This window comes from Piliocolobus tephrosceles, chromosome 1 (assembly GCF_002776525.5).
Source record: "Piliocolobus tephrosceles isolate RC106 chromosome 1, ASM277652v3, whole genome shotgun sequence".
NCBI classification, from domain to species: Eukaryota; Metazoa; Chordata; class Mammalia; order Primates; family Cercopithecidae; genus Piliocolobus; species Piliocolobus tephrosceles.
In genome coordinates, this window is record NC_045434.1 from 36809340 (window position 1) to 36822326 (window position 12987).

Here is a 12987-nt window from a genome sequence, read left to right on the forward strand (position 1 = left end):
CCTCACTCGGGGCGCCGGGACCCCCACTCCCTCCGGGGTCGGCTGCCCGCCGCCGGGTTGGGGGATGTGCCGAAGGGCGGGCCTCCCTGCGGAAAGCGACGTCACGGCCGCTCCTGCAGTGTGAATGAATCAAAACGCCTGGGTGACCGCGGCCTCCCGGGCGGCCGGCACGCGAAGGGTGGAGGGGGAGGGGGAAGGAGCGGGCGGGGGAGGGAGGAGAGGAAAAAAGCCAGAGCTGCAGCAACAGCGTCTCAACCTGGGATGTGCACCAACCCCGGAGAGCGAGATCAAAGGGACTGGAAACAGACTGGGGACTGGTGGGGGGAGGGGGCCGGGCAGCCTGTGGAGTCCTCCCAGAGAAGCGGAGGGCCCGGCTTCCACTGTGACTCCAGCGGCCTGCTTGGGGTTTTAATTATTATTTTGAAATTTCTGAATCGAGCTACAGCGAGAGAGCGAGAGATCTCCGGAGACTGCGACTCGCTGGCTCTCTCTCCGAGATGATGCAGAGTGCGACTGTCCCCGCGGAAGGGGCTGTCAAGGGGCTCCCGGAGATGCTAGGTGTGCCGATGCAACGTAAGACACCCCCCCTTTCTCTCTGATTTAATTCTAACACGACAACTAGCAGCCTCAGCCGCTGCGGGGCGGGCCGGACGCCGCTCGGGAGCCGGGAGGGGCCGGCGGCCGGGGCGCAGAGTCGGTCACAGGGCAGGGGCACTGGCCAGAGTGCGTTTCAGGGGGGCAGGCTCTTGGCTGTTTGAGGCCGAATGTAAACGCCTCCTGGATCCTGCTTGAGGCGAGCCGAGTACCGAACCCCGCATCCCCAGCCCAAGGCTTTTCTTGGAACGCTGGGGAGAGTGCTGTTTGGGGACACCCAGGGGTACGAGCTGTAGGCCAGGCCTGAGGGCGAAGGTGGTCCCCACAAATCTTTCGCCGGCGTGACGGTCAACGCTCGCAGGACCGCTAGTGCAACTTCACCCCAGCTGGCGGGAAGTTGGAGAGCGCGTCTCTCGCCCCCGGGGCTGGCGGCGGAGAAGCCCCGGCCACACTCTTAATCCCTGTGGCCCGCGCCCCGGGCGTGCGCGCCGGGTGCGTCCCCAGCCGCTACTGCCCGCGGCGCCCGCCGCGTGCGCCGCCGGAGACTGACTGCTCCTTGTGAGGGAATCTGCTCGCTGCATTCCAGCTAGCCTAGGAATGCAGGGGAGGGAGAAGCGCCCACAAGTTGTGAACTCCGGGTTCAAACCTTTGCGCACGCGAGGGCAGGTGCTCAGGATGGCTCGAGTTTGGAGAGGTAGAGACCGGGGTGTGTGAGCGCTTTGCTAGCCTACCCGCCAGCTTTCTTCCCGCGTCCGAAATTAGCAAGGCGGCGGGAGCTCGGGGCGTGTTTATCCCCAAGTCTCTCTCTGTGTGTATGGGTGTGCGCGCGCAGAAATTTTCCCGGAGGGAATCCGTCTCTGTCCTTCACTCCTGAGCGAGAGTCCGCGAGAGGGAATCTGCGGAGGCCAGAACAGGTGCCCAATCGTCGCGAGCGGGAGCGCGCGGCGAGCGTCGGGGTGTCCTGCCGCGTTGGCTCGCATGCTCAGCAGGGCGCCCCGGGCACCCTGGAGAGACCAAGGAGTCCCTCGCTCCCCTTGCCAAGGGGTTGTACTTCCGCCTGCGACTTCTTTAGTGGTGCGGTAGCTACATCTTCAGGGTTTACTTTAAGTAAGGACCGGCTCACCCAGGGATGGTGACTACCTACAAACTAGGGCGCACGAGCGCGCCCTCCTGCGCTTCGGATCTCCATGGCAGGGTTTCTGTCCGGCGATACCTTGGAGGGCAGGCGTATCCTGGGCTTCCCTGGGAAGTTTTTGAGAAGGAACTAGAAAAGAATAGCTTCATCCAAGCCTATTTAGATTGTTTCTTGACTGTATTCTATAGTTCTTCTTTGCGTGTTTTTGTGTCAGTTGCTGGCAAACAGTTCCACGTCTGTGTTGAGTTTACTGCTAAGATGTTTTCGTAGAAGGCATTGGAAATTCACTGCTCCCCACACCCCGCACACAGGCAGGGACAGAGTGGGTTCTCAGTCTCTGCAAAAACGGAAACAGAAACCCTGGCAAAGGTGCACCGAGTCCGTAAGCTGCTTGTAGCTCTGCGCTAGTGAGGAGAGTGCATGAGTGGGAAAAGGGTGTGTGTGTGTTACTAGTGTCCTTGGTACCCAGTACGTCTGTGCTGTCATGGCTGTGGTCCGTAGGTGACCTGTCCGTTGGGACCGCAATGAAGGACGATGGTCTCTGCTCTGACGGCCTTTCTTGTGATGAGAGACGCTCTGATTGTCTCACTTTTTGCTTCCCTTGTTCAGGGACGACTTTGATGTTCGACGTCAGGGAGTCGCTTTGCTAAAGTGCCCAGAACTCACCTTCAGAGCTACAGTTTGCCAAGGCTGAGTCTAGGTTCACACTGTGGAAAACTTGAAGTGTACAAAGGAACTTCCTCCCTGCCCCCACCCCCACCCCAGGGTGGCCCAGGAGACAGTGTCTAACCTAGAGGGGGCGGTCAGTTCTCCCTTTTGTCCGAGTTTTGTGACCTCGCTTGGAGGAGGCATCGGCCAAAATTGAGGGGCCCATTCGCTGAAGACTTCGGGATCCAGCTTTTATTTCCTCTTGGAATGTGAGTGGATTGTACCCTCCCTTGCAGCACATCTGGCCGCTGGCTGTTATGCTGTTGGTGCTGGGACCAGGGGATAGGTCCCCATCACCTGCATATACACAACTATTAGCTTTCTTGGGACTGGGCCCAGTGGCCTGAGAAGGGGGAAGCTTGAGGGGTCGTGGGGCCCACCCTTGGGCCTTCCAGGACAGCAGGCTTTTAAATCCTAGGGGAGGGGAGACAAAAGAAATCCTCCCCCACAGGGGTCCCTCCAGTCGCCAACTAGAAGGTTTGAGTTTCCGCCTCAACACAGACATGTTCGCTTCTTCATCACACGGAGTCACCATGAATGGAGCACTTGGGGACACAGATCTAGGTGTCCCCAAGCTCGGTGCCTCTAGTGCCCTCCTCTAGGGGCATTTTAGAAGAAGTGATTTAAATCCAGCTTATTTTGGCGGCAGCTGGACTATTCTTTTGCTTATTGGGGATGGGTGAGGGGCATACCCTTTAGGGAAACGTTTCCAAGTGATGTAATAATTTCCCTCTTTTCGCTGGTCTTGCTCCAGACTTGGCCTCTTCCTCGCTACTCTGTCCCCGCCTCCCGCCCCCGCAGTCTCCTGTTCGGACTAACCGTTCCCGCCATCCATCGCCCTCCTGTTTTTTTGTTTGTTTGTTTGTTTGTTTTTTGTTTTACCTCGCCTTGGTCGCGTGCCCCCAGGTGCGGGCCTCGTCGCTCCGACAGCCCTACAGCTGTCCCTACGGCCTGCACCGACAGCTCGTCCCCGCCACCTCCCTCCGGGCTGTAGGGACGTCGAGATCCGAATCCTCACAGCGCCCGACCGGGGCGTGTCGGGTGCAGGTGAGGCTAGAGCCTCCGGAGCCGCCTCCAAAACTGTCTCCTCAGACCTCGGCAATCCCTCCACGCGTCGGGGCCCTGGCTGGACGGCCCTGTCCTCTGATGAGACGAGGAAAAGCGCAGGGCATATAGGAAGGTGGGGCGTTTTATCCGCCTCGGTTTTGACCCATCTGCCATGTAGTCTCCCCAGGCACCGAGGGAAAGGACGATGGACGCCTGCGGCCGGATCCCTGGAGGGAGGGCAGCCCACACGGGAGGAGGAGCCCCGCTGGGTCTCGGCTGGGGGTGGTATTTGGAATGCAGGCCTGGGGGTCTCTGTCCCCTTCCTTGTCTCCTAAAATGCTTCCGTCAAGCTCTGGCGAACCCCGAAGCTGTAGGAAAAGGGTATTTTATTATGTGTTTGGTAGGGTAGGGGTGAAGGACTTCCCTGGGGCTTCCCCTCCTGGGGCTCCTGCGGGGTGCGTGGGGTAAATGTCCCAGCGCAGGTAGCGTCGCGGATCCGAGTCTCCGGAGTTGTTGACCGTCCTTCCTCCAGTCCATTTCTTATGGGGGTGAGACGGGTTCACTGCCCAAGACCAGCTCAAACGCTGGTGCTGTTCTTCCTGCCTTGTCTCCTTGTGCGAGAAACACACGCACACACAAATTTTGTGTGTGTGTGTGTGTGTGTGTGTATATAATAGATTGAGATTCTATCATATTCCGAACATTCCGATACAGCAGCTGTGGGTACCATAGACCTCCCTCCCTGCGTCGCAAGAATGTTCTCAGACGGGAGACAGTTTTTACAGATGAGGCCAGCTGTCCCCGCCGGCAGATTCAGGCCTGATAGGTTGTGGGTTCCGATGTCCTAACTGCTAGGATCCTGTACCAGCCCCTGGCCAGAGCTGCGCACCACATAGAAGGGAGTTTGGAGAAACCCGGGTGAGCGCGGCAGCGCCCCGCTTGGGACAGCGGATGGCCGAGGACGCCCAAGGGACGAGAGGGCTCCGGCCTCCTCCTTTCCAGCGCCTTGTTATTTGAGAGGCCCATGAGCACGGAGGGAAGCTTGGAAAGCCGCTGTGCCAGTGCGCTCGGCATGCGGAGTTAACTGTTAAAGCCGGACACGGAGCACGCAAGTGCAGCAGGTGAGGGGCAAAGGTCTGCAATGAGCGGTCCGCAGTGTCCCGGGAAGTCGTAAAGTCGGGACTGAGAAGAAGCAGGACCTCACTCGAGTTTATTTCCTCTCTTGGCCGAGGTCCGGGCTCGCCGAAAACCAGAGCTAGGCGGGGCTACGCAGGGCTGAGCGGGAGTGGGTCCTAGGGTCTGGAAGAGCGACCCACATGACCTCGCTGCAACCGGGGCAGGGCTCCTCCGCCCCGCGGGCAGATGCCGGCCTGGGTGGCCCGGGGAACAGACCATGAATTCTTTAAATGAGCGTTTGCTGCGCACCCGTGGGCGGCGCACGATCCTGGGCACTCGCCCGGGAATCCTGGGCGTGCTCTGGGTTTTGCGGGGCTTGCCGGTGGAGGTAGATCTGGACAGGGCGGCCCTTCGCGGGTAGCCGGCTTTGCGCTTACTGCGTCTCGCAGCCGTGGGTAAAGGTCGTAGCCCAGAAGGGGGCAAGGGAGGGACCACCTCTCTGTCCCCCGTGCGCCGCAATAGGGGTTCCTGCGCTTTAGCCCTTTCGTTGCATCCGCCCAGCGGTTTGCTCCCGTTTTCCGAGCTTATTCTCTCAGGTGGCCAGGAGGTCCGACTGAGCTGGAATTAGTCAGGCCTGGGACCCCTTTGCTGCCCTTTAGAGTGGTGGCAGGGACTTTTCCCGCAAGGATAGGCGAGGCAGGCGCGAGTGCGACGACGCTCCCTTTAAGAGGACGCCGGGTGGAAACCTCTCTTCCTCTCCAGGCCCATTTCGTTCCAAGCATTTGGAATGACAAAATTAAACCCCAACCCCAGCGACTCGAGTCTTCTGTGACTGTTTAACCTTGGGAAAGCGGTGCTCCTATTTTCGGAGGGGTTCCTCCTCCTGGGAGCGGGGAGGCCGCCGGCGGGTCCGCCCGGCCCGCGCGTTCGGCGGGTGTTCGAGTCTTGGCTCCCCGCTCGGTTCCCCCAGCTTGGTGGACCTTGACGAGCGCTGGAAACGTGTCAGCCTCCAGAGAAACAGAGTCTCTACCTAGGCATCTGAGGATGTCAATTAAAATCGACCAGGTGAGGGAGTTGGTGGTACTGTGCGCCGCCGGGGAAGGCGAGGTGGCACGGGCCGCCAGGTGCACCCACTGCACGAGAGGCCGCGGCTGTACTGGGACCGAGTGCACCCCTGTGTCTCAGGGGGTTGGCTTTGTGCAGGATGGGACCTTATTATTTTTAGGCAGTGGGACAGATGTGTCTGTTAAAGGGATCTGAAGGGTGAAACTAATAAAGAAGGAAATGAATGACTAGAAAAGCCGTGGAGGGAGAAAACCGGGAGCGGCAGGAAGTTGAAGGAAGGGCGACTGAAGCTAGGTGTATCTGCACCTGCCTCTTGACACGCCAAAAACAAAGCGGGGTTAAGGCAAGAATGTAGACTAAATGCTGTGAGGATTAGGGTAACGCGAGCCCTCAAGACGTCTCGGAGACCGCCTACAGGGCTGCAAATACCAGGGTCCATTTTTTAAAATCGAGTGCTCCTAGAGGTGGGGTGGGGGTGGGAGAGCCGGGAAACCAGCAAAGCAATTTCTTTCCATTGAGTAGACAAAAACTTGGGCCACAGGGGCATCCTGTATTTTGAACAGTGACCCGATGACCCCGCTGGCCAGGTGTAGACAGCCTCAAGTCCTAACTATTTGCATTGTCGTAACTTCCTAGTTGCCTCGGATTTTAATGCCCTTTCACTCTGCCTTACAGTCAATTAGTGATTACTTAGCACCCGCATTAGCAGACTGAAGCCGGAGACCCCAGTGCTGGGAGGAGAGGGAGGAGCCGGGGGAAGGAGGATGGGGCTTGCAGTCCTGCAGAGATGGAATATTAATTAACAAGAATTAACCATTCTTTCTATTACCTGGTTATGAAATCTGCTTTGAGCTTCTTGTTTTGGGCAGGAGTGGTGGGTATTTAGTGGATTTCTCTGGCTGGGAAACTTGTGTCCTCTTCCTATTGAAGAGTTGTAGATGGGGGGAGGGTGGGTGAAACTTGATAAAGGGACCTTGTGCCTTTTCTTTCAGTTAAGGAAATTTTTCAGGAACAGAGCTGAGGAGCTTTGGAACGCATAGGGACTTGGAACCAGTTTAGCTGAAGAGAGGGCAGAAGGAGTAATATTACCCACTTTGAGAAACCCAAGGTTAGAGACAGACTGAAGCAGCAGTTTGCTGTGGCAGCACCAAATACATGACTGCATAGACTGCTGAATTTGGAGAGGGCTGGCTGGGGCACCGTTGAGGGGGTTTTACGTTTGCAACAATGTTTTGCCTTTCTCCCTTCCTGAAATGCGCGTTAACAATGCCCATAACAGAGATGTGGGCAAATAGGGTCCACTGCTTTTAGTAAAATTCTCTCGCAATCTGGTGGCTTGAATTTCTCTTTCTCCCTCCCTCCTCCTCCTTCCGCTCTTCCCCCAACTTCTTCTGTCTATCCCTTCCTTCCTTTGCAAAATCTTTGCGGGGAGAAACAAGGGATTGTGCAGGAATTCACGGCACAGGGGTTTTACTCGGGGGGGTCGTGTGTCCAGCAGGCTGCAGGGTGGTGGATCCATCTCTCTTTCTAGGCGCCCTGGGACGGGGGCACAGGTGCTGCGTATAGGACAGAAGCCGCCCTGGAGCTGAGCTCTTATTGTTTGTGGTAGGAATAAATCAACTAAAATTAGATGCCACTGTGAGGTTTTACCTTATTCAGTCCTCAATTTTATAGGATCCCTGATCAAAATGGAGCACAAATCAACCATTTTGAGGCACTGCTCTTGGGGGTAGGTGGACAGTTTGGGTTTAATTGCTGAAAATGAAATGGATTGTCCCTTGGAAAATGGACTTTGGGGTTAACTGTATGAGTGGCTGACTGGAAAGTCGTCTTGGGAGGTGAGTCCTACCTCCTGCTGTAATTTTGGTGGATTTCTTTTCTCAGATCTCCCCACCCTATTCCCTCTGTCAGTCTGGGTCTAGCCACAGATGTTTTACTGCAGTACCTCACCCCCACATGTCTTTAAAGTATAATTTACTTTAATTATGATGTTAGGGGGTTAAGGGATTGGTTCTGGGAATAGCTTAATAGAGACAAAACTTGCAGCCAAATTAATTGAAAGTTTCTTGTTATGAGGGAAACATTGCCAAACATATGGAAAATTGTTACAGAGTGAGACATCAGAAAAATACAGTGTAGAGATTTAGCAATGATTAAATGTGAAAATGGAGTGGAAATAGATATGTCTACAATATTTCCATATATGAACATGGATTTGTTTAATGTAATTTTCTGTTTTATTTGCGATTACTGAGAATATTTGATATCCTACTGAAGAATACTAATTACATGACGGTATATCACCTAGGAGATAATCCTATCCCTGCAAATACATATTTACATTGTATATTTCATTGTTACTCACCTCCTTATGTTAAAATATTATCCAAATTACAGCCTTAAAATGATAACATCAAAATTATCTCCAGTTTACTTTTGAATTTGCTCTTTTATTGAAGAGGTTACTATTTTTGACAAAGCCGAAAAAGAACAAAGGAGATTTTCAAAGGCACCCCAAACCACCGAATAAAGCAAACGGTAAAAGTGGGAAGGATTCTGGAAGGCACGTAAAGGGAAAGGACGGCTTCAGGTGTGATCGTTTCTGATGTGAGAAGGATTTTCTGACTTTTTTTTCTGGTTGCTAGTCATTTGTCAAGACAAACCAGAAAAAATTAGAAATTAGATAAAAAGACGTGAGTACACTGATGCATTTTAAAAACTCTCAGTGGATATGATGATAGAGGATATGATTTACCTTCAATGTGATGCCAATTTTAAAGTTAGAATTTTTCCAATATTTTTGTGGCTAGCCCAGCTCTCTCTGTTTAATGCTGCTGTCATCATCATGAACTACCTTGATGTTCAATGTGCCTTTTCTCTTTACGTTTGAAAGAATTAATGTTGGAATTTTGTGCTTTAGCTGTGTTATGAGATTATTACTAGGTTGTGAATATCCCTTAAGAGGAATTTTATAAAAACATTTTGGAAAATTCTGTTATTGCCTCTTCAAGATATGCTGATTTAGAATGAGCAAGAATATAAAAACGGGAACTACAAACTGTTCAACAAAAATCAATATTCTTTAATGACAAAGAGCCAGGGTTGGGGGGCAGCACACACTAGATTTGTCATGGAAAACTGAGTCGTGGGCCTCAGGTTTTCCCTGTGTGGGGACTGCATGGATGAATGAGGCCTTGGTTCCTTTGGTCACAATTACCAGGTGATTTAAAAGGCAAATTGTGACCAGAAAACAGGATTTTATCATCAGCGGTGATGGTGGCTACTTTGAAATGGAAAGTTTTATTTTTGAAATATTTATCCAATAATAGACCTCTTAATTTAATTTTAATGTAACTATGCCTCCGTTATAAATCTTTGACCTGGACATTTCAGAACTCAGGTATGTGTTTAGGCAGGCTTGCCATAACTTAGTATATCCTGTGGTTTCACCTTGTTGATGCATTTTAGAATTAGTCATTCCCAGACTAAATCAATGAGCCCCCCACTGACAGTATTTCCCAAGCCTGCCTTTAGAAAACCATCTTCCTTCTTCCTTACTCAGGGAACCTGAGGCAAGAGAACAGCAATGTCTGCAATTTGTTGTTTTCTTTTCCTTACGTGTGGGAAAGGAATGGAAAATTTCAAGAAAAACATTTGCATAATATTTCAACTGCGTATGCCCCACTTGACGTCTCCTTTCAGTTAGTAGTCAGTAAAGAAACTTAACAAATAAATACAAGTACACGTTTTTGGAAATATATATTGGCCAAATGTTATTTGAGACAAAGCTCAAAAAACTGCTTACTTCTGGAGGGAAATCACTAGCAAAAAGGTTTTGGGCAAAAATCCCAGATGGAGGTGGCTTTGATTGAGCACAGGTGGAAGCCATCAGACCCAGAGAAAAAGAAGGTTTAGTCCTAATTCCCTAATTCGGCCTCAACCTGTGTACCCGTAGGGAAGCCCCTTCTTCTCAGAACCTTTTAAACACAGACAATGAATGTCCGCTTCACAGGGTGTCGGGTGGAGGGAATGAGCTTGCCAATTTGAAGGTATTTGACCAAGTTCGGAGTGCTGGTGGTCTTAAGGTACTCAGAGACTGGGATCACAACTCCCATTTCACAGACAGAGCCACCCTTGGGAGCACTGCTGGCTGTCCCAAGAGGATGGCCACCTGAGCGGGAATATTGTGGAGTCTGCAAACAGGGAGCCCTGCAAGTGGCTCCCATGGACCCAGCTCCTTTTCTGGAAAGGAGCAAGGAAAAACCTTGTCCTGAGCATTAGCTTGTCAAGTCAAAGCATGAAACAAAAGGAACACTTCATCCAAAAAGCAGTTAAAAAGCAAAGGGAGTTAAAAAGCAAAAGCCTCACAGGAGGCACATCAAGCTGGCACATCAAAATACAAATTTTACAAAATATTAATCTGGTCTCAGAGAACAGTTAAATAAGCATTGTTCCCTTTTAAAATTATTATAATTGAGATAAGGGCTCATTATGTTGCCCAGACTGGTCTCGAACTTCTGGGTTCAAGTAATCCTCTCACCTTGGCCTCCCAAAGTGCTGGGATTAAAGGTGTGAGCCACCGTGCCAGCCTAAACATTATTCCTATCAGTACAAAGTAACTTAGTTTTAAAAATATTTAAGTAGCACATCAGCATTATGATTCCAATGGAAAGATCTGAAATTCTGACTCCTTTCCCCAGAAAGGTGCCTTTTCTTAAATATATTTTAGAAGTCATTGTCAGATATGTTGGCTTTCATATTAGTCTCTTTAGTGGAAATTTTTTTTCCTTTACCCTTTTGATCTTCTGTGACCAAAGGGATAGAAAACACCATTTTTCAAATAATTAAAATCGATCAAACAAACACAAACCCTCCGTGAAATGTTTCATGGTGGCCCCTGGTTCCTTGAGAGCAGTTTCTTGGAAATGAAGAAATGTGAGTGGGGAATACAAATGCATGATATTTATTATCTCTCACCAGAGGGGTGTGGGCAGTTTGGTCTGCCATGGATCACATCAGACCTTTTGATCTCTTCCACTTCCCAGCTTTCAGAAATCACTAATGGAGGAATTTGGGGATTTAAAAATGGAATCCAGTTTCTGATGGGCCACTCTGAAAAATAAGCCTGATGTGCCCCTATCACAATGCTTCAGGTGCTTTGAGGGCTGGCTATCACGTTGTGAGTTTTAAAAGCTTCCTCGATGAAGAAGGAGATTACGGCTACTGGGGAAGGGTCTGTAGCCATTTCTTATCAAGTAAGAAATAGTCTCTTTTCCTTTGGGCATTTAGATATCTCTAGGAAAAAATGCTAGAAGCCCCAAACGTTAATTTGAACCCAATCTACCCTCACCTGGATACATTACAGCAACAGTGAAGTAAGATCAGGCAGTTGTGGCCTCAACCTCCTCATACTTACCAGCCACATGCTGGGGGAGACCAAGGTCTGGCAAATTTGTCCTCATTCTGCAGAGGAAAAAGTCTGCCAGATTTCTTTATTCCAGAAAGACTGAGCCCTTGTAATACTGCATCGTCTGCTGTTTATACTCCAGGATCATGTTGATTAGAAAAGTGTGTGTCTTCGGAACACTTTAGAATTAAGGGAGTGGAAGAGAGTTCTGAGTGTTTAGGAGAGGGGTGAGGGAGGGAAAAGGTATATTGGGAAAATAATTGATCATGAAGTAATTTTGATACACTTTAAATATAGACATGCATCTTGTTGGCAACTGGCTATTAGTGAAGGAGAGAGCTAACCATTGGCCTTGGACAGTGGGACTATGGGGGCTCGGTGTTTTACATGCATTACCTGATGTGACCATAACACAGCTACCCCAAAAGAGTGGTATGATTATCTCCTTTTTATAGATATGAAAATCAAGGCTCGAAGACGTTAAGCGATTTGCCCAAGATCACATACAGGGTGGAATTAGGATCTGAGCTCAGGTCTGACTAGATCTGGAATTTTTTGGCATTTGGAATACCTAAAGGTTTGGAGATCTAAACTCTGAGCAGAACTGAAAACTTTGAAATTCTCCAGATATTTTAAAATTTTCGTTGTGTGTGTGTGTTTTCTTTTTGTTTTGGTTTTGTTTTTGAGACAGAGTCTTGCTCTGTTGCCCAGACTGGAATGCAGTGATGCAATCATGGCTCACTGCAGCCTTGGACTCCTGGGCTCCAGCTATCCTCCTGCGTCAGCCTGCCAAGTAGCTGGGACTACAGGTGTATCCGACTATGCCAGGAGAATTTTTTTTTTTTTTTGTACAGACAGGGTCTCACTAGGTTGCCCAGGCTGATCTCCCAGTATTTTTGAGCCTTCTCCAAAAAAGTATTTGAAACAATGTTTCTACTTCCCTCTGCTTTTCTAGTTCACTCACTCCCTACTCTCCCTACTGCTTCAGGATTGGACAGCTCCCTCCTTCAGCTAAGCCTTCCTTTCCACAGACAGAGCTTGATTTCAGAATTGGCTTTTTTTTCCAGAGTGGCAATGCCTCGTCCCATGTATGAGGATGTGAGTGCATGTGTTTGTGTGTGTGTGTTTGTGTACATGTGAGTATGTGTCTGAGAATATGTGAATATGCATGTACATTTGTATGTATATGTGACTGTGGTACATGTGTGTGCCTTTGTATATGTAGGAATGTATGTGTCTCAAGGTGTATCTTTATTTGTGATTGTGTTTCTCTGTATGTGTATGTATGTGTCTGTGCTATATGCATGTCTGTATATAAGTATGGTGTGGGTATGTGTGTGTATATATACATATATATCTGCATGAATATTGAGTGTGTATGTGAGTGCATGTGAGGGTGTCTGTATGTGTTCATGCAGGTACATGTGGGCTTAGGTCTGTGCCTTGCCTATGTCCCTCTGCATGACTGGGAATGCTCCGGTGGGCGGGCCTTGCAGATGGGGAGTGTATTGTTCTATGTGGTTTAGCATTTCCAAAGATTCTTTGGCTGTTCCAGGGACATTACTTTTTTGTTTCTGAGTTTACCCTCTGCAGAGCCCCAGCAGAGAACATCGTCACAAAACACTTATGGGCAGATAAGAGAAAAACTTTCATTTTAAGTGAAGTGACTCCTCATATGGGGAACTGAGTTATCAATAGATCAAATTTTGTCTTTAGTGACTCCAAGCATCTGCATAAATTCCAGTTTTAAAGTGGAATTTTTGAGATAGTAAATACTGCATGAAATACGTTGAGCTTATTGGGGATTTGGAAATTGTCTTGACCTTTGCAAATTTTGGTTACAACTTTCTTTTCCCTCCCTTCCTTCCTTCCTTCCTTCCTTCCTTCCTTCCTTCCTTCCTTCCTTCCTTCCTTC

The 12987-nt window shown here is 50.0% G+C and overlaps 1 protein-coding gene across 1 annotated transcript in view; it reads left to right on the forward strand.

Moving 5' to 3' along the window:
• Nucleotides 1-274: 274 nt before the first annotated feature.
• LHX4 (LIM homeobox 4) overlaps nt 275-12987 on the forward strand; it is a 45239-nt gene continuing 32526 nt past the window's right edge. The window contains exon 1 of the mRNA XM_023194267.3: nt 275-573. Coding sequence (XP_023050035.1) covers nt 498-573 — 76 coding nt within the window. The 5' untranslated portion in view covers nt 275-497. The remainder of the gene's footprint in view (nt 574-12987) is intronic.